This window comes from Onychostoma macrolepis, chromosome 06 (assembly GCF_012432095.1).
Source record: "Onychostoma macrolepis isolate SWU-2019 chromosome 06, ASM1243209v1, whole genome shotgun sequence".
NCBI lineage: Eukaryota > Metazoa > Chordata > Actinopteri > Cypriniformes > Cyprinidae > Onychostoma > Onychostoma macrolepis.
Window position 1 is genome coordinate 11,161,628 of NC_081160.1, and position 22,685 is coordinate 11,184,312.

General features: G+C 36.3%; 2 protein-coding genes across 3 annotated transcripts; both read right to left on the reverse strand.

Annotated features, from left to right (window-relative positions):
* Positions 1-590: 590 nt before the first annotated feature.
* Positions 591-8,955, reverse strand: cacng1a (calcium channel, voltage-dependent, gamma subunit 1a). 2 transcript variants are annotated; one of them, XM_058780100.1, is made up of 5 exons: positions 8,537-8,955; positions 3,002-3,076; positions 2,648-2,785; positions 2,235-2,488; positions 591-697 (listed from the first exon to the last, which is right to left on the reverse strand). In XM_058780100.1, the coding sequence occupies exons 1-4, from the start codon at positions 8,769-8,771 to the stop codon at positions 2,259-2,261; spliced, it is 678 nt and encodes a 225-aa protein (XP_058636083.1). In that variant the 5' UTR covers positions 8,772-8,955; the 3' UTR covers positions 591-697; positions 2,235-2,258. The 2 variants fall into 2 exon arrangements, with proteins under 2 accessions (XP_058636083.1, XP_058636082.1); XM_058780099.1 differs by having other exon boundaries at positions 591-2,488.
* A 9,597-nt stretch (positions 8,956-18,552) lies between these two features.
* cacng4a (calcium channel, voltage-dependent, gamma subunit 4a) lies at positions 18,553-21,885 on the reverse strand. Its single transcript, XM_058780098.1, is given in 6 exon segments — positions 18,553-18,956; positions 18,959-19,048; positions 20,061-20,078; positions 20,081-20,200; positions 20,394-20,477; positions 21,621-21,885. Coding segments are annotated over 6 exon segments (942 nt in total). The 5' UTR covers positions 21,847-21,885.
* Positions 21,886-22,685: the final 800 nt, after the last annotated feature.

Genomic DNA, 22,685 nt, shown 5'->3' on the forward strand with positions numbered 1-22,685 from the left:
GCTTTCCTTACCAAAACTCTACTCCCTCTAAAATGTGCCAGGAAAATGCCATAAAATGGCATTAAAAGAAGATTAAGTCTCACCAGAGTAAAATACATTTGAGACACTTACAGTAGATACACTATAATCACATACTTACTACCATCTTGGATTCTATGAAATGATATTTCATTTGTAAGTAATCAATGGTTAATTTTGCTTTAGTATACTGTACATGCAGTATGTATGACTGGTTGACAAATGTTTTTCCTTTTTTTAACTATGGCATCAAATTTGTACAGTGGTAAAATGAATGGTAAACATAATGAGTGGTTCATACAGTTCTTAAAGAAAGAGAATAATTAGCATGCAGATCAGAGAGCTGTCTAGCTATCTTACAGCTGTTGTTCATAAAATGGAAACATAAACTGTGACTGTTAAACTATGCCTAGATAATATTATGTAGTAAAACTATATTAACAGCTACATGAATACAGTAAATACATCAAAACCTCTGGTGCATGGTGTACATTAAAGTCAATCTTTTTTATGCCACTTTCGAATAAATCACAGTAAAGGAGACTGAATGAACAACGACATGAACACGGGCGTTAGCTTATTTGTTTTATTAGAAATTCATGACATAGGGTGATAATACCAGAAATACATTTATTCTGTTGGGCAGCATGACATGATCCAAACATCCAGGTCTCTTGTTCTGCATGCAAACAACATCAAAAGAAATAATTACAAAGTTTTATCTGTCAAATGAATGATTTTTGTGAATTGCCATTACAAACTCAAAATTTGTTGTCAGTAAGCTCACCCAGCTTTTTTTTATTTTTTTATTTTTTATTTTTTTAGCAATGGCAATGACAGGAATTGATAGGAGAGAAAATAAAAAAAATGGAAGGACCACAAGCAGGCTCTCAACTCACTTTGGTTGTCCAAGCGCTGCTCACAACACCCTATTAGTTCTGACACCCTGTTGGTGTTTGTCAGTGACGGTGATTCCCACATTCTAAATCCAACTGCCAACTTTATAAAAGAGTTTGTTGAGGAACCAGGTCTAATAAGACTTTTTAAGCCCACTGAGCTTTAAATGTAAAAGGTTCTATAGTATTTCATTTAATATCAAAAACCCTGATGAATTTAAATAGGCAATACATTTGATGTTAAGATCTTTTTTTATACACACAGGCCAGTTTGGGTGAATCACCACCCAAAAATCGGGTGAAGATTTTTTTCAGATCTATACATGTTACAGTTAGATACATAAACCGGATTTGTGCAGACCCAAAAGTGACCACAGTTCCTGAGAGGGTCATAAATGATAAATCACAGAAGTACATTCTTCTAAAAAAAAATACTGAGCACACCAATCCATTTCAAGCTTGTAAACACAGTTTGTGGGTGCATTTCAGGAAGCTGTAGACTTGGAAAGTCTTAGAATAATTTTACTTTTTCACATAAGAGTGAAATTGATGCCATTTTCTTTGCACCTGCAAGATCTGAAATTATTCCAAAATGTCTGGCCAAGCATTCAGCAACCACAGCAGACCAAACATTTGCATTCTGCTCAAGGCAGTTGAGAGCATCACTGTGCCCAGGCAAAAGATAATTATTGTTAAAATGGCTATCATTAAAATGAGATTTATTAAGCACAAAACCAAAGTAGCATTCACACATCTTAAAAATATAAAATAAAATAAATCCACTTACAGGATATGAATTATGCTTTCTGGAGCAAAATCTTGTGGCATTACACCACTGCACTATTCACTATCTGCAAATTAGCGCAGATTAATTTTTCCACTTAAATCAGCGTCTGAACATATGCTAGTCAGATGTTAACAATTTTTCAATCCTTCACGCTAACAATCACGGTTTCTTTGCAACACTTCTCCATTTAAACCATCCCATTGTTGTAAACGTTCCCTGTATGTCTGTTAATGTACGGCATTATTACTCAAAAGCTCCAGCTACATAATGCCAGCTGCACTCTTCATATTACATCTCAAAAATTTTATACAATATGATGCTAAATGTTACATATATGTAAATAAAAATAATTGAAAAGCTTGGCTTCTTGCTGGCATGGTTGGAAGTAAAAGGGTGTGTTACACACCTATGTTTTTCAGTGCCAGTTCGCAAGAGGAAAAAAGGAAGTTACTGAGCTCATTTTACGACCTCTGCTTGTCAAGCTTTGACATTGTATCAAAGAGGTCTAGATATATTTTGAGAAAGTGGTTTACCTGCTGGAATCTGGAATTCCTGCTCTATATCTGTTCAGGCTCAGCGTCCATGCAGGTTTCCCAGGGATTTCTAGGCATCTGTGGCATGGAGACCAGCAGCAGACCAATTCCACTGAGGAGGAGCAGGACAAAACCCGTGCATGCACACGCAAAAGACCAGGAATAGTAATACTCGATCCAGATAGTTTCCTCACTTTCTATCATCCTCTTGACTGACTGACGCATTACCTCTACTGATATGATGGCACACAGACCTGAGGACAGAACAGATATGAAAATCAAACCTCTAAAAGGCCTCTAAAAGTATCTTTCATTAAAATAAATGTTGATTGTTAGCTAATGCTAATGTTATTTTTTAAAATGCAGTGTCATATTAATTATTTGTAAGAGAATAATTAGATGTTTCATACTACCTGCAAAAGCAAAGAACATGCCGGCAGGCTTGTACAGATAGTCCTTTCCCTTTCTGAGGGAACCCAACACACACAATGTGCCCAGAATCATGAAGACAAGACTGAAGATGGCTATCGCAGCTGCTGAGATGTTGTATTCTGAGTAGAGAAATCAGCAAGAGCTATTGTTGTCAATGACAATGATTTTCAAATACAATATAATATATCATGCTTCAGAGCACTTTCCTAGAAGTTTCTATAAACATAAGAATTCAGTTTGTGAATAACCGCTATACCTGTGATTCTTTCCCACTTCATTACCCTTTACAGGACATATAGAAGAAGTAATGGTGCACAGTGTTTGTTTGAACTCACCTCTCTGAGTTTTAACTTCAAAGATCTCAGAATCTTCCCCTGGTGTGAAGTGTCTGAAGTAAGAGCAGTTGATTTCTGGGGGGAAAAAATTATAAATAAAAAAAAAAAAAAGTAAAATATGAATTAATAATGCATTAATTACATTAATATTATTATTTATTATACCTTTTAAAGAAACCTTATATAAGAATGTTTAAGTGAATATATGTTTTATATTCTGAAAAGAAAAAGAATTAAAAAAATAAATAAAAAAAAGACTGAGAAAAAAATATATATTTTTGCTGATCTGTATCTTATTATTAGCCAGGACTTATTCAGCCCCTCACAAGAATTCTTGTGTGAGTCACCTGTTGCCTTAAGTCCAGTGTTGGGCTAGTTCCTCAAAGAATGTAATATATTACTCATTACTAGTTACTCCTTTCAAAAGTAACATTGTTTCTTTACTTGTTATTTTCTGGCAACAGTAATTAGTTACACTACTGGTTACATTACTTTTTCTACAAGCCCCACAGAAGTTGTAACAGTGTATCTTCCTCATAAAATTAGTCTAGAATGTTACTAACAACATATGTCTTCATCATTTGACCAAAATCCACAATGGATCGCAGTCAGAAGTTATTACAAACACTCGATAGTGAATGATAGTGACATTCAAGTAGAAGTGTTGTATTCATCTCATTAATTGTCATGTGTAGCTTGAAGCTAATTGGAATTTCTTCGTTACCCATATATGATTATATTTCATTGCATTGCATTTTATCAAATCACATAAGTTTGCAAGAAACTGTTTAATTTTCTAAAAAGATTAATATAATGTACCACATGCTGATCAGAGGGATGTAGGTGGAATGCAATGCCAGAGTAAAGTAAAGCCACAACTTACACATCAGTGTTCAGATCATCTTTTTTCCTGACAAAATCAATATAATGCAATATTTCTATCTGCTGAATGTAAGCTTTTCCATATTCCAAGCATGCCTGCTGCACTGGGGACATCACATGCATGTGCGAGTCGTGAAAATTATGAAAATAAATCACTGAAAAAAAACAAGAAGTTAAACTTACTTAATTTTTATTTTGCAAGTTTTTGCACGCATATTTTTTAAGTAAAATTTAAATACAGAATTAAGTAAAATCTACTTAAAGGGATAGTTCATGAAAATTTGATGTTTATCTGCTTACCCCCAGGGCATCCAAGATGTAGGTGACTTTGTTTCTTCAGTAGAACACAAACGAAGACTTATAACTCAAACCGTTGCAGTCTGTCAGTCATATAATGCAAGTCAATGGGCACACAATCTTTGAGAGTAAAAAAAACATGCACAGACAAATCCAAATAAAACCCTGCGGCTCGTGACGACACACTGATGTCCTAAGCCACGAAACGATCGGTTTGATTTTTTACCTCTAATACACCACTATGTCCAACTGCCCTGGCGCAGTTTACACAAGCGCTGAAACGATCTGTTGCACGTATACGTCACTCATTGTTTACACAGTGCACAGAGATTGTGGGTATGACAGCTAATCAAAATGGTAATTACTTGCGCTTATCCTGATTGTTCAAACCGACTTAAGATTACATAAAAGAATTACATTTGCTCGCGCGAACTCATCTGGGAGTGTTGACTTTTCACATATTCCCAGATATTGCTTCCGGCGCTTGCGTAAACTACGCCAGAGCACATACAGACGTCACGCACCGGATGCCTTGCACGCACTCAGGGCAGTTGGACATAGTGGTGTATTAGAGGTAAAAAATTATAAAAATACTGTTCAGTTTCTCGCACAAACTGATCGTTTCGTGGCTTAGGACATCAATGTATCGTCAAGAGCCGCAGGGTTTAATTTGGATTTGTCTGTGCATGTTTTTTTTACTCTCAAAGATTGTGTGCCCATTGACTTGCATTATAGGACTGACAAACTGCAACGGTTTGAGTTAAAAATCTTCATTTGTGTTCTACTGAAGAAACAAAGTCACCTACATCTTGGATGCCCTGGGGGTAAGCAGATAAACATCAAATTTTCATTTTTGGGTGAACTATCCCTTTAACTAAGTTATTTAAAATTAGCAAAGGAAATAAATAAATTTAACGTGTCCAGGTAGAGTTTGATGAGTAATTTCTACTTAATTATTTGAAGTTTACCCTGCAATACTCAAGTACATTTCACTCAGTCACGGTTTGTAAACTTTACTCAAACAAGATAGCACTGAAAACAAAATGCCTATAAAGCATGTGGTTAGGTTACAATCACGTATGTAAACAAGTAGACAGCTCGTTTTTCATTTTAAGGTAATATATTGACTCAATATAGTTATTAACTGAATGAACACAGAGAACTGAATACTTGGCACATGATACACAATGACGATGACAATCAGTGAGTTTGAGAAAAAAAATGAACTCCAGATGTCACAAAACAGCAAGTTACTTAACCTAACAACAAAAGCAACCATAAAACTGTAAATACATCTCGAAAACAGTAAAAAAAAAATTGCCTTATTAATTATTCATGCCCAAGTGCATGATGGGAACAACGGGATCATGACGTTGATATTTACTTAAGCAATCTTTGTAAAAATAACAAATAATTCCAAGTAAAATATACTTATAAGTTCAAACTTTAAATTCTACAAGCTTAAATTGAGTACTAATATTGAATTTACTCTTTTTTTATTCTTGCCTGAACTAAATTATTTAATGTAGAAATTACATTTGTTTTTCTGTAGTATTTACTTCACCACAAAATAATTTTTATCAGTGTAGGAATTATTTGATTGTTGGATTTTAAATCAGCGGGGTTGAGGAATTAAAAGTAACTAAGTAACTAAGCTGTTTTATGGATGGTAACTGTAATATTATTACTGAAATCTTATTAGTAATTAGTTACACTACTAGTTACTGCAAAAAGTAATATTACAGTAACTAAGTTACTAGTAACTAGTTACTGCCCAACACTGCTTAAGTCTCAACTGCAGAGTTTTTATTTTTTATTTTTTTTTATGTCCCATGTAATTTCACGAGCAGCTAAATATAAATGCTGAGTTATTTGACAACTGTTGAAGAGTTGGCTCCATGAGACTGCCAATGTGACAAAACTGAACACATGAGGCCGAAGGCAAAGTTTGCTATGCTTTGATGAGACAATCACTGTTCAAGAAAGGGGAGAACAGGTTTTTAACTAAATGTTCCAATCTGCTGTTGTTCACCTTCAACTGTGTTGCTTTATTTAGAGAAATGACTGATAATATTGCTGTAGTGCAGCATGGCATGTTGAGTCTTTCATGTTGTGCCACTGCCAAATAATAAACAAATGGTAGAATCATGTGCCTTGTATTGATGCAATCATTGGCAAGGAAGGCTAAAACATATCACATGTCTAAGCTAATTTATGTTTATAGTTTTTTAATACGACACAGAGCAAAGCTGACTGCAACCCTATTCCTAATACTCATTACGCACTCCCTGAAACTGTAATATCGATCTATATTAAAATTAATAACTGTAATAATGCCATGTCTTACGCCAGATATTAATGTACATGTTTCCAAAGGTTTTTGTCATCCTGTAAATTCAAATCTACCTGCCAGTTCCACCACCTCCTCTCATGTTCAAATAGAATCAATGCCTCTTTTTGCAACTGCTTTGCAATGCAGCACCAGTACGGAGTATAGGGAGAGGAATTTATTTTATTTTAATACTACAAACACAAATCAGCAAAATCTTGATATTCTCAAAAGCATGAAATATAAGCATATATTGAAAAAAGACATAATATAAGTTATAATTTTAGACTCCTGATGATTTGGGCCACAGTCAAAGTGGTGTTATTTGAGGGACAATAGAAATGTCTGTGTTGAGAAAAAGGTGTCATGCATCTATACTGTTCTCTCAGATGTGACCGTCAGTCACAGTAATGGAATTGTACCACTCTTAAATTCAGTGTCTCCCCTCTTGGGACAGCTGACTATTTACACAGCCTAATTATAGATTTTACTGACTACATTTACAAGGGCAGTCACATACGTACTCACACAGCTGCTACGTTTTAACATGTTAAAAACAGTAAATTAAACTTAAGTATAAGCTTGAATTCAAGTTTGTGGCAAAAAAAATTATACTTTTACTGATCAGCATGTTTAATATGGTTAGTGTTAGGTGTCGGGGCTTTAGGGATATAATCCCAAAAAGGCAGCATGAATTTATGATTTTAATCATTTAAATTTAAATGTAATTAATTTGTTTAATTATAAAAATAATAATCATTATTATTACATTGTTATTATAGCTGTATAGTAGCACTATAAGTAGTGCAAAGAAAAAACTGCTATTTCTAGTTAGTGTAAACTGTCTCTGTCGGCATATATTATATATTTTTAACCACTCTCACCCTCACCAAGGCTTTGTCACTTCCTGTCTGTCAGGTTCAGAGTTACTAACAGTTCACACCTGTTAGGTACTTCCTGTCATTCTGCTTTCCCCCTTTAGCAGTGATATCCACGCTGGAGTTATCATAGCACTTAAACAAGTCCCACAGACAGGGAAATCCCAGTAGATCTGCAGACCATCCATGGGCCTGACTGAGGGCTTAGAAGACTATGGACTGAGGGAGGGTTAAAAGATTATGGAACTCTCTGCGTGAAGACAGTCTGAAAACCTCTGATTATATATAAATACTTAAGATATGTGTTTTTGGAAGGAGGAAAGGGATAAATTTAGACACAAAGTTCGGGGTGGGTGGGGAATGTTTTGCTTTTATTTATTTCACTTTTGGTTAAAACGATTAGTAGTCAAATTTAGGCTAGTTTAAATCATGTAAAATGTATTCCTCTTGTTCCTCTTATTTGTACTACAACTGTTTTTTTTGGGGGGGGGGGGTTGTGAGCAATACAAACACTTTAAGTCAAAGGTTTGGACATATCAACTTATTCTTTATTATTGCTATTTTCTTTATTATTCAATTATCCACTATTTTATACAAACTAATAGTAAAGTCATCAAAACTATGAAACAAAAACATAAATGGGTGTGTGGGAATGATGTATAGACTAAAATTGTTAAATAAATAAAACTTCTTATATAATTATATATAAACTTATATACTTTATAAATACAAATATAAGATTTTGGCATCTTCAAAGCAGCCACCCTTTACCTAGATTACAGCTCTGCACATTTATTCTCTCAACGAACTAATTGTTAATTATACAAAGTGTTAGCCAATAATTATACAGGATTTAGACAGAATTATATAAAATCAGTATAGGATTAGGGTTGACACTATAGTACTATAATTTATCCTTATCTAAAAAGCTATCAATCTAAAGGTCTGTGTTTTACATGGTTGAAATTAGTTTTGTTGACAAACATAAATTGTGCTTATGTATGATGATGATGATTATATTTGTACAAAATTAACATCAAAAAGAAAACTAATGTATATACAGGCATGCATAACATGCCTGCATGCATGGAAAGTCCTTCGGTCATTTAAAAAAAAACACCTTAGATAATTAGATAATCTGTCACTTACCCCCCGGTAAGCTGATAGGTCCACAACCTTTACCAATTAATTCCTCGTCCTCAATGTAGATGTGTTTCTTACAAAGTCTCCAAAGGCCAAAGTGGGCTGCCTCACATGTTGTGTTTACGTTCTCCACTCGAGGACTCAACACAGCCCAGTGGTCTGTCACCACCGCTGTTAACATGCACACTGAGCCCACCATGATCACAAAAAACAAGATTTTTATCTTGGTTTCCTTCTGCATTTTGTCCAGAATCCACTGCTAATGGACAAATAAAATAAAACAATTGACACGAAAATAACTCTAATGAAGTGAAACAGTTAAAGAATCACTGAATATCTGGACAGTATACAGAGACCTGATCCAGATCGTTCTTGATTCTTAAGGTCTCTGTGCAGCACTGTGCTTGTGCATGGATAAAAGGAGCCAAATGACAGTGTCCTAGTATTTAAGCTGAGAGACCAGACTCAAACTGCAGCTGTTGGTGCTTGTCAGGAAAGTTGATGACCAAACGGACTTGTCTCACATGAGGTCTGTGGGGGGTGAGTTGGGCTTCTATAAATGTGAGCTGTGAGTCTAATGTCTAACTGTTGACAGATCAGGTTCCATCCACCATTACTAGGGCGTGACAATTCCATGACAAGAATTACTCATTAGGTTTAAGTGTGATATAATGTGAGGCAAACTGGACTGACAAAATAGTCTCAATACTGATACACTGAAATAAAAGTTCTTGTCCCGAAAATAAAATTCAGCTGTTGTTGTTTTTTCCAAAAACAGCCAAATCTGCTGGTTTTTCCTCTTCATATTCCTCATAATGTATGGGTGTTGCGTAACTTTGGTTCCCAGCTTTTGCTGTCAGCCATGATAAACCACGCCTCCAGCAAATGACGAAGCATTATACGTGTGTGCAACAACTTCAGTCTAAACGTTCTCAAGGAAGAATGATGTTGTATTTTTTTTTTATGTACTGCTACATTTATGTATGCACTCGCATAGTTTTCATAGACTAATGAGTTTTGAGAACTTTTGTTCATTCCCTTAAAAAAATGTGACTGGCTTGGACTGGAACTTATAAGGGCCACCCTGTTGAAATTTACTCCCCTTCACAGCCTTATATATATACAGTATATATATATATATATATATATATAGGACATGTTCACAAGTTACTGAGATTAAGTCCAAGTCAAAACTCAAGTCTCTGGAGTACAGTTGAGTCATATCTCAAATCTGTTAGGGCCACGTCTGTCAAATCTTTTTTAGCAAGTGTTTGCCTGCTGCTGTTTATTTTTTAAATAGCAATTCAGTATTCATCCAATTACAAGCTAAATTACTTTCAGTGTTGGGTAAAGTTACTTTTTAAAGTAAAGTAACTAATTACATTACGTTTATGGAAAGTAATGTGTTACATTACTTTCGTGTTATATTTGTGGGCTTGGGCTTCCTCGTTTGTTTTTAGTATAAGAAGTTATATTTCTGGCAAATGTAAAAACCCATTTCACACCAAAAGTGAAATGAATAAGCCTCAGGCTCAATGAAATGTAAATTAACATCTGTACAGTAGAGGATGCAGCTCAAACAAACCTTTTAATTGTGCTGCGATTCTGGATTGCATGAAGAATAAGACAGGAGAAGTAGTTCAACACTCTTCAGCAATAAAAAGAAGAAGAAACACAAATGTTATGTTTATCTAAAGTCATGTTTGCTTAGTAGTATGGTTATATTGGATCATTGAAGGTCAGCAGAAAAAACTGCATGGTTAATAAAATGGGATTAAATACATAAAGCATATTTGTTATTTGACATAATTAGGGTAGAGTGGGGGAAAACGCCCCCCTTAAGGATTGTGTCATATTTTACCACACACTATGTTTGAGAAAGAAATTGCCATTCTAAAAATAAAATTCTATTTTTATTAAATAACAGGTACTCTCTATCTACAGGCCCTACTGTTCTCATATCACATGTTCTATAAAACAAGCTTTAAAACAAGCTTTTTCTTATTGCTGAAAATTTGTTCATTTACTGTGAAATCCGCTTTCTCTCCGGTACATCAACAGTGTAAGCTTCATGGTGAAAACTTCTACATCACTCTTGTCAATGTAGTCCATAGTTACAATAAAAATTAATCTTGACTTTATCTTGTGGTTATTTTGGGGAAAACAGTAGGGGGGCGTTTCCCCCCACTCTACCCTAATTATTTTTACACAGCACACACAGCAACTCTGCACATACTCCCAGTTTCTTTCAACATGGGGACAGGAAAGCTGTCAGTCAATAAATGGGAAAACAAAGTAACTGGCATTACTTATTTGAAAAAGTAACTGAGATATATTCTTGTAAATTGTTGTAATTACTGTAATGAAAAAAGTAATCTGATTACATAACGCACATTACTTGTAATTTGTTACCCCCAACACTGATTACTTTTCTTCTGTGTTATTTTAATCCCTGCCTTCATCCTGAAATACACAGAGATATGCTCCAGCATTCCCATATGACCTACAGAGGATAACCGGATATACAAAGTGAATGGATGGATGAATGGAAAGATGGATGGGTGGACTGACAGCATGGACTGTGGGTCAGTATAAGGATAAGTTGTATACTGTATATTATTGCAAAACTGACAGACATGATTTCAGTAATAATTATCTTGCTATTTTTGTCACCATAATTGAGTCAGGTGCAACTTCAGACTGTTAAACATGCTTGAAAAATATTATCATGTTTTATATTCAAACTAGTTTACCCAACAGCATTATTTCAGCAATACTGCTGTACTGACTTCAAGTATTGTATTTAACTTGGTATGCCAAGTTGGGAACATTCATAGAGTAATAAATCAACCTCAGCTGGTCACTTATAAATTGCAGGTTTGGACCACACAGAGGGCATTAACATTCTAAAACCATAATAAAAGTAGCTGATATGAATAACTCATGATTATGTGTGATGCAGAATATTTGGAATATAGTGCAGAAGTACTAACTGCTTTTAATGTATTTTCGAACATTTTAATAAAATTCTAATTAACAGAATGTTAGCTTTAGGTTTGGAAAATGGGTTATTAAATGTCTGATGATGTCTGATGTTGATGAACTTTAATGTTTATGCCACAAATTTGATATGTACTGTATTATTCTGAGGTTTTGAAATGTTAAGTTGTTGTAAAGTTGATAGAGTTGTAGTTGTTTGAATGATGCCATTTTGTTGATTTTTGGCAAGTCAGTTGAACCTGTTAGGAACCCGTTGAACCTTGTTCTTAATTCCTAACCTAAGAAAAATTTTATGAATGTTCTTATTTTTCTAAAGATTGTTCTTAAGACAAAACTTACTTGTTTCATATTGAATGAACTTTACACTTTGAACTCAAATGAATTAACACTGAACTGACTGGAGCTGAATAATGACACAATTGTCTTGCTACAGCTGCTTTAGTAGAATTTGGATTGGCCTCCTTCTTGAAGTTTGCACCATTGATTCTGTTTCTTTCCTGTTCATTGCTGTGCTTCTATCTCACAGAAACGCACTCTCTATAGTCAACATGCTGTGTAAATGGATTGAATTCAGTCAAATTCTCTTTCCTCCAGGCACTACACAGAGAGAACGTCACTGGCAAATGCCAAACAAAGCTGACGACAGTGTGGTCACTAGGGATCTTCCTGCTCATAATGGTGTGTGCATATTATCCCACAGACCATGACCTGCACATGATCAGGGAGAACAACTGGGCCAGACCTGGCCTGTCACAAGATGAGGTCCTCATCAAAGAACAAAGAAGGACCATTTGAATTCTAAATCATACGAAAAAAGACCTATAACTTCAAAGAGAGCAGGTGTAAAGTATAAGCTAACAATCACGTCTTTCTCGTCTTTTTGCACAAAATGAGACAAAATGATTTGGGCTTTTTTGCAGAGAGATTCATTCTGGAGGAGTTGAATTTGAAGCAGCAATACTTGCATCTGGCAGTATTGCTTGCTTGAAGATGTAAATAATAGTTATTTGTTATCATTTTTGTATTTATATATTTAAGAAAATTTGTATAAGAACTTTAGGGAAATTTATAAATAAATTTTGTAAGACAATTTATATTTTGTATATTTGGAATTTTGTAAGAATCATGCATTTACATTTATATTGCACTATTCCCTTGTAGTTTTCTAGTACATTTCCCTGCTGCCCTTTAGGCTCCTGCAAAAGTCATTTCTATCTCCCTATCATGAACTCAGGCCAAACTGTCATCTGCTATCTCTGACATTTCAAAATGATTAATGAACTGAGCCAAGATATTTAAAAACTATATATTTGACACTATATTTGTTCACCTTGAGATCAGTGCCTCCTGAGCAACAGAAATTCATGAGATTTTCCATGTTCAGACTTTTCTTATTGTCCATGTGTACCAAGTGTGGGCGAGTGGAGTGAAAACGCAGACACAAGTTGAAGTTCAGATGCAAATGAAACCCTGGAGGATGATTTATTTGACAAACATGAATAGAAGATAAAGAAGGTGCTGTGTGCGTGGCGTGATTGGGTGCAGGACTCCGGGGTGTGCTGATCATCTTCAGTCACTGGTGTCTGTAGACAACAAAAAATACAGGACATTAGAGACCACGAGTGGAGTCAAAGCTCACCCTGTTCTCCTTCTCCTCCATTTAAAAGCAGTCCAGGTGAGTAGCTTCAGGTGGCGATGATTAGCACACATCCTGGAGTAATCAGTGTGAGCGAGCTGTATCCATGTCGATGCTGTTTCCTCATTGGGTGACTCGCCACACTAGGTATGTGAAATTTGGAAAATTAGTAATTATAGTCCACACCTTTAAAAAATGCAGTTATGTTTCACACTGGCTTTGATTAAGATTAAGATTAAGATTAAGATTAAGATTAAGATTAAAATTAAAATTAAAATTAAAATTAAAATTAAAATTAAAATTAAAATTAAAATTAAATAATAAAATTAAATAATAAAATAAAATAAAATAAAATATAATAAAATAAAAGAATGGTCCTTGTTACAGTGTAATTATACAATTATGTACTGTGTAATATTAATTAACAACATGTGCTTAGTACAGAGTTAGACTTATATTTTGGCTTTTGGTTGATTTCATGCCATTTTACATAATTGACTGTTATTAATATAGCAAGTAAGTGTAACATGAAAGAAGAACACAGTAAAATAAAATAAGCAGTAAGAGTAAAAGTTCAGTCATAATCCTTTAAAAAAGTGGTTCTCAATTAATTATTGTTTGATTGACTGACTGACTGACTGACTGACTGACTGACTGACTGATTGATTGATTGATTGATTGATTGATTGATTGATTGATTGATTGATTGATTGATTGATTGATTGATTGATTGATTGATTGATTGATTGGAAAGTGCAAAACGATTTGTGCCCTCTATTCTGATCATCTGTCTTCAACATCATCATTATCCCCATTTATTTTCTGATGAAAAACAAGAGTAAAATAATAATAATAATAATAATAAAACTGAATGAACATTTTGTAAGTAGGCCTATGCTGTTGTTATTTTCTCTATACAACTTTAATAAGTCATTTAATAAGTCAGTGAGTGCACTACAGTAATGTTTTGCTTCATTAGATAAATGCTTACAACAGTGAACTGTTCTGCATCTAGGGTCCTTGTGCAAGTCGCCCATGACACATTAGGAACCAGATGAACAAGTTAATCATATGTGACAAAATCATTTCCCTTAGGGTTTTTTATTCTCCATGATGCCAGATGTTTAATTTTGGCATGGAAAGTGATGGACAGAGGGAGTGAACAGTAGTTTATGTTTTTTTACTTAGAAAAACACCCATTTTTTGGGTAGTATGTTCCAGCTTATTGCATCTGACAATTGTAATAAAGTTTCAATTCAATTTCCCTCATAAAAATATATTTTATTTATATTTTTAGGTCATCAACAAACTTTTAATTCATTTTAGTTTTAATGGCAAAAAACAAACAACTATTTCTTGTGGCAGTGTTTCATTGTAACTGGGATGGCTTCTTTTAATGAAGTAACGCAAAACTAAATTGTCATCTATAGTCAAAACACTCGCTGAAACCATTTAATTCACATGGTTGGAACTAAACTCCGCAGGAAGGTAGGACTCCAGGAGCAAGGTTGGCTACCCCTGCCAGAAAGTATATTGCACAAACAAACAAAACAAACACATACATACATAAATTAATAAAAAGTAATCAATTACAGCAGTATTGTTACTGTTTCTCTGAGCTTTTTTAATAGATGCAAATAAAGTAAATGATTTGTTGAGAATGTAATAATAATAATAATAATCTATAATAAACTAATAATAAAAACAATAATTTTCTTAGTCTCATTTACACTTTATTTTAAATTTCAGTATCACTTTAGTGTAATTACACAAATAAGTATTGAGTACATAATTATACAAGTACGTACTATATGGTTAACTTTAGAGTTTAGGATTAGTTGCTTGTAATAATGCATATTTTACTGTTAATACTAATACTAGTGAGTATATGTAACGTGTAACTATATCACCTTAAAATAAAGTGTTACCACAGTCTTCATATTCTCTAAGCTCTAAACTAAGTGCAGTTGTCACATCTGTTTTATGGGACGTTATAACTCTATTACATGTCTGCTAAATGTAGTAACTTGTCATTACGTGACCTGAACTGGTCAAAATGTTTAGATGTTTTTTCACCATCAACCATGGAAATGTTTGTTGCATACAAATTTTACACTGTTTTGTGTAGTTGAATGCTATTGTGTATCACACTGATCTGAGATACAGATTTCAACAGCAGATAAAAGTTTACTGAGAATACTGGTCAATGCTTTAGTACACGGAAAGAAAAAAAAAGCACACTTGCATTTATACACTATTTTTATTTTTGTATCAATGTGTTACATATAAACAGAAAACATTCCATGTCATGGATTTTTATGGAAAATACATGAAGAGTATGACAGTTTCACCATGTGCATTTAGTCATTGTGTAAACTGTAGATAATTGTCTTGCCCCCTTTGTACACATGTCAAAACACACGCAATTTGCTTGAATTAGAAATTCAAATCTGGTGTCAACAAGAGACGCCTCGGTTACGTATGTCACCCTCGTTCCCTGAAGGATGGAACGGAGACATCACGTTGAGGACCGACAAACTGGGGATCTCACTAGAGCAGGGGTAGGCAACGTCGGTCCTGGAGTGCCACTGTCCTGTAGAGTTTAGCTCCAACCCTAATCAAACACACCTGATACAATCAAGATATTAATCAAGGTCTTCAAAATTACTAGGGATACAGGCAGGTGAGGTTTTTCTCAGAGTTGGAGCTAAACTCTGCAGGACATCGGCACTCCAGGACTGACGTTGCCTACCCCTGCACTAGAGAGACCAATCTACTTTGAGTGTATGCAATGATTGCATCCAGCTGCCGCTGATCGCAGCGCGAGTATAAATAGGCAGCAGGTGCAACGCATTCTCAGGTTTTCCCTGAGGAGCCGAGCCGGTGACCTGGTCACTCAGCGGTGGTACAACAGCTGTGGCAACGGGGCGTGACATCTCTGTAGTAACCGAGACGTTCCCTTTCAGTCGGTCACTTTCGATGTCACGGCGATAACCGGCGAATTGGGGATCCCTACCAAAGCGCCATGGATGCTGTCCCTTCCAGTGTTCTGTGCAAGCCTTCTGCGGCCCTTTGGGTCACTGTTGTCTTAGCACTACCCACTCAGTGAGATTGGATAACACTAGGAAAACGTACCCGTTCCACTTGGAACAGGAACGTTGCGGAAGCCCCATCCTTTCCGAAGGAGGTTTCGGTAGCACTTACACATATGGGTAACCATTTAGATACATATGGAAGATTAAGAGGTGGTTGTAACCCTCTTGAGGAATGGCAGAGAAGTCTGCCAGAGAAACACAGGCTTCAAGCTATACCGTGGAGAATACACTTATGGGATCCACTTAGGTAACAACATATGGCGATTCTCACAGATTCATCGAGTGAAGGCCTGGCACCAAACGCTCCGCCATGTCTGGCTGCCAAGGGTGATGGAGGAGCTTGACAGGGTCTACAGTACGGACACTCTGGAGCAATTTAGCAAGCCAACACTAAGTCAGGGCATCTCGGTGCTTCTACTCAAGAAAACATTCACAGGCCTCCGTAACAGACAAAGAGCTGTTCTGAGGTCCTGAAGCTTTGTGTCCGGTCCACGTGCCATCTTAAGGCACGGACAGGACAGAGCAAAGCTAGGGCTGGGTCTGCCTCCTCCGGGGGCAGTTTTTGCAGGTTCACTACCTGATCCCTGAAGGGGGTAGTAGGAACCTTGGGCGCATAGCCAGGCCGGGGCCTCAGGGTTACCTGTCGACCAAAAATGCATGCAGGTCCCCTCCCTCTTGATGGAGGCCAATGCAACCAGGAGCAGAGTTTTCATTGAAAGAACCTTTAGCTCGACTGACTGCAAAGACTGCAAAGAATGGGCCCTGCTGTAGTGCTCTTAGCACCAGAGTCAGGTCCCAAGAGGGTATAGAGGGAGGACGAGGAGGGTTCAACCTTCTCGTCCCCTAGGGAACCTGATGACCAGGTCGTGCTTCCCTACCATCTCGGGGATGGGTGCACCCGAAGATGTGTTTCTGCATTAACATCTTGAACGGTAGCCTGTGAAGGGACCGGTTCAAGACACGCAAGTCCAAGATTGGTCATAACCCACCGCCTTTCCTTGAGTACAGTGAAGTAGGGACTTTAAAACCCCAACTTCATATTGGCTGGAGGGACTGGCTCTATCGCATCCTTTGCCAGTAGGACTGCAATCGCCGTATGCAAGACATGAGCATCAGCTGCCTTTACTGATGCCCCTGAACTTGGGGGGATGCTGGGTGAACAATCACATAGCCAATTCTGATGGTCCGAAGGAGCCAGCAAGACAGGACTGGGCAGTGCTAGCCAGGCTCCCAAAGACCAGGGGAACCACCAACGTAGCCGCATTGGGGCATCGAGTTGAAACGCAGGGACCCGACTTGGGCGGCTCATGGGCAGTCCAAAGCAGGGTCTGAGTGTGCAGTGCAACACTTACCAGGTTCCACGTTTGGGCAGAGAGTGCGTGACAGTGCTCTCGAACCACCCACTGCTGCCAGCTGTGGCTGGCGGACGGGTGGAGGCAGCAGCTGCCTGCCAGGGCAGGGGTAGCCTCGGAGGGGTAGCCATCACTGTGATCCTCAGACAGCCCATGCTACTGCCTGAAGTAGTCCTCCCCTGACTTTTGCCAGGAAGAGAACTAGATCGAGGCAAAGGCACCACAACTCTGAGATGGTAACACGGCAACCCGCTATAAGAACATGACTCATCCACAAGCGCAACCTCAGCGTCCTTAATGCCTAGGAACATGAGGCAGCGATCCTGACCATCACCCAGCATCAGGTAATGACCGCATCCAGAAACGTGAATGTGAAGGCTCTTTTAGGAAAAAAGGCTCTTTTAGTGTGCTGAAGCACACAGGGGAGATGGTCGCCTGCAACACAAACAGGGGGTAGTGCAGCCTGATGTGGGCAATCCACTCGACACAGGAAAACAACCACTGCTGTAGTGCTGTTCCAACAACACAAAGAACCTCCCTTGGAGTGAGCTGAACTCGTCTTGTTCACAGAAAAGTCTTGGTAAGAGCAGAACAATTGATAGCACTCGGCTCCGAAGTGAAAAGCTAAGTATGCGTTGCACCTGCTGCCTATTTATACTCGCACTGCGATCGGTGGCAGCTGGATGCAATCATTGTATGCCAATATGCATTGGCTTGATTAGTTTACACTCGAAGTAGATTGGTCTTTCTAGCGAGATCCCCAATTCATGGACATCGACGTGACGTCAAAAGTGACCGACTGAAACGGAACTAATTGTTCAGAGAGCTGTTGTTTTGAACAAAAAGAAAATCGATAATTCTCATTTGAGAATTGAACCAAAGTGATTTAGTAAAACTCTAAATAATTATAAATGCATGATATAACTGCAAACTGCATTTTTACACAGGAGTGATCCTGTGATTCAGACTTTCCTTCACATCTTTAGAAACGCGGTTGTGGAATTGCAGAAAGTTGGGATGTTCAAGATCAGTGTTATAGGAGGCCAGAGCACCTGCCTTTAGTGGATGTTCTCTCCCCACCGTATACATTAAAATGTCCCCCAAAGGCAGTGAGGAGCCAGTGACGCTAAGTGTGGGAAGGGAAGTGTTTTTAGATGGCTCTCTGGACTGAGAACAGGACTGGGAGCGTTGTTGTCTGTAATGGTAATTTGGAATGCTTGTGTAGGGAGAGGATGAAGGGGAAGGGACAGTTTTAATAAACTCAAAGTGTTTGAAATGAGCCTCTTTGTTCTTTTCAATGTAGATGTTGACTGCCAGCACACCAATGACCTGTACAATGAGCTGTACAGGTTTTTCTTATCTTCTCCTTTCTTATCACTAGGGTCTCCAGTATTACTGGAGATGTAAACAATGATGCCGATGATATTGCTAAGACCTGATGAAAAGTAACAAATATATATATATATAAGCTTCTAATTGGATTACTTACATAATCTAGCCATAATCTTGACTAAATGTTTTCTTAATTCCAAACTGAGAATCGTGACACTTCTCATAGAATGCACTTTCATAATGTCTTTCTACAGTCTTGCAATGATTCTTTTATTGAAAATCTAGCATTGTAAAATTCTAAATTTAAGTGAATTAATGTCATACATATAATGGGTTTTTAAGTTGATTGAGCGCATCATTAATGAATTAATCGAGTTAAAAATGCATGTTATATATATATATATATATATATATATATATATATATATACGCATATGTGACCCTGGACGACAAAACCAGTCTTAAGTGTCAATTTTTCAAAATTGAGATTTATACATCACCTGAAAGCTGAATAAATAGCTTTATATTGGTGTATGGTTTGTTATGATAGGACAATATTTGCCTGAGATACAACTATTTGAAAATTTGGAATCCGAGGGTGCAAAAAAATCTAAATATTGAGAAAAACGCCTTTAAAATTGTCCAAATGAAGTTCTAAGCAATGCATATTACTAATCAAAAATTAAATTTTAATACACTTACGGTAAGAAATTTACAAAATATCTTCATGGAACATGATCTTTACTTAATATCCTAATGATTTTTGGCATAAAAAAAAAAGATAATTTTGAGCCATACAATATATTTTTGGCTATTGCTACAAATATACCCCAGCAACTTAAGACTGTTTTGTGCTCCAGGGTCACATATGCATTATTTCAAAGATATGTTTGCAGAAAACATGCAGAAAATTAAATTAGTAAAATAAAATTAAAAATTAATCTTAAAAATGTATAATATATTTATGTCTTGTTTCTTTACCTCCATGCATGTATGGCAATCCTGCTTTTTTTTCAATTAAAAATACATTGATATGCTATAATTACTAAACTTGTGATTTGCAATTAGAGACTCCTCCTGAAAGTTAAGTTTACTGTTAATGGCAAGTGCTGTACCTGCAGATACAAATAGGATCCTGCACTCAAGAGAATGTTATTCCTGCTGCTATAAATCTGGCCCAGCCCGACACAAAATCCCCCCAAGAGAAGCAGGATGGTACTCAGGATGGGGAAGAGACTGGATGCTCGCACTAATCCTACAACACACAAAGGCATTTTAGGCAACCATTATACCATTATGCACATACACTAGCTAACATTATTACACATCATATAGAAACAAATGGCCTATACAAATAAAATAAATTAAATTCTTCTTTAATTTTTCATACAGACCAGTGGTGGAGTACTACTTTGATTCGTTCTTTATGATAAAGAAAATGAACTCACGGAGGAGATACTCTGAGCTGTCTGTGTCATAGTCATTATCCACAGAAAAATGATTGATCCAATAGCAGCTCCCATTGTTGATCCCTGTGCCAAACATAGGTGATGCTGAATTTTATGTAATGAAACTATGATGTTTCAATTGAGTGATTTTCACTCTATATATTCATACACATTTACTATTAAAAGAAAATCTGACAGAGTATGAAACACTGATGCATTTGTCCCAAAAGCAGTAAAAGTTGTTTAATGCAACAATCATGTTCCGATCGAACTGCTCCACACCACTGATCTATATATAATGAATTCTCTATTATAGATCAGTGCTCCACACCAATTTATATCATTCAAAAATGTCACTACCTTACCAGAAAAATATAATTCCAGTTGTTTAGACCCGCTTTTCACAAGGAATAGGCTATTCAGAAGCTTATATATTTCTCCTTTTTATATTTTGTTTGTATGACCTTACTGTAAAAGGTCTCTTAATTTATTATTAAACTTTTATTTAGTATTAATATTAATATTACTTTGTGCAAATATATGACATTTTGTTAAATATCTATGCCACAGGTATTTTCTTGTTTCCATTTTCATCATCTTTTATCATCTGCTCTCTCAGTGACTTTCTTTAATTATTATTATTATTATTATTAACAACCATCTCAAATAAACAGCCAATATTGTGTGTCAAAACTGTTCTTTGGTATTTCTACCTGAAAATTCATTTGATGGTTAATGTTTTAAAAGGTTTATTCAAAAGACAAATGAAAGAGCCTCTGGTGCATCTTTGAAGCTAGACTCATTAATGCACAAGAGAATAATAGTTTTGCAGGTATTTTTGACCTAGATTTGTATTGAAGAGTAAAAGGACCGATTTAAAAAAATTCACCAGCATGTAGAACTTAAAGATTTTTAATTGGGCAGCATTTTCAACACTAATAAATACATTTTAGTATATTATGTGAATATGAATTAATAGCTATAAAGTTTACACACTACCAACATTACCAGGGTTTAGTGGCTGAGATTAAATCCGTGTAGGCTGTAAAAAAAAAAGTTTTTATTTATGTCATATGATGTCTGGCAGAATGTAGGCTATTCATTCAATACATTCTTCTTCCTTCTTTAACTGTGTCTCTTAAATTCATTAAGCGTTTTAAATGCATTTAATAAGACCGCTCCACTATTATAGAAATTAGTCTATTACAATTCAGCCCATCTATTTACCTTCGATACAGCAGATCCTCCATAGTCCAGAATGCGTGAGATCTCCTCGTGTTTTCTTTGGCTGCTGGAAGGTGTGGGTTTCATCTGTTGCGTTGGTCGTGTTACAGATGTGAGCTCTAGAGTAGAGCCAGAAGTCGGTTCCGATCGCGACAGTCATCAGGCTGATCGCCGCGAACGCGCCCAGGCTCGTCAAAACAATCTGAACGCCAAGATTACACCAAGCCATGACAGCGCAGGCTAGACTGAACTGAGCGCATCAAGACAACTTCACAGTACATTTCACATACCTCTTATGCGTGTCTAAAATCAGCCACGCATGATGAGCACATAAGTCAAACTTTTTTTTTTCTTCCCGTTTTATCCGCTCAAATGAACGCAGGTTTTATCAGGAAACTAAAAATAAATAAATAAATAAATAAATAGAATAGTATGGTTGATTTTGTATTTTATATTAACCACACTTTTTAAACTAAAAGTGATATACACATTTAGCTATACATTACAGTTGAAGACAAAATTATTAATTATTATTAATCCTCTAAGCCTTTATATTGCTCTGTAAACTGAGGATTAGTATCTTGCAAACTACTAGTAAAATAATATGTACTGTCATAATGGCAAAGACAAAAAACAATTAGTTTAGACTTGAGAAAAAGAATTGTCAATGCTCACAAAGGAGGAGAAGCATGTTTATCAAAGCGTTTTCAAGTGTCAAGAACAGCCCTGAGAAATATTATCAAGAAGTTTGAAGAGACCCACACAGTGGAGAACAGAGGCAGGAAGTGAAAGATTTCAAAAACTTTATAAAGAAAACTATTGTGAGAGGTTTCTAAAAACCCAAGAACAACTGCCAAGACACTAGTGAATGATTCAGCTTAGTCTGGGATTGATATCTCAACGAAGATGGTCAGTAGAGGCCTGCACAGGAATAGACTGCGAGGTTGCAGACCAAGAAAAAATCTGCTTCTGAAGAAGAGACACCTCCAAGCTAGACTGAAGTTTGAAGGACAACCTGGAGAAAAAACTATGCATACTAGAAATGTGTCCTTTGGTCAGATGAGACAA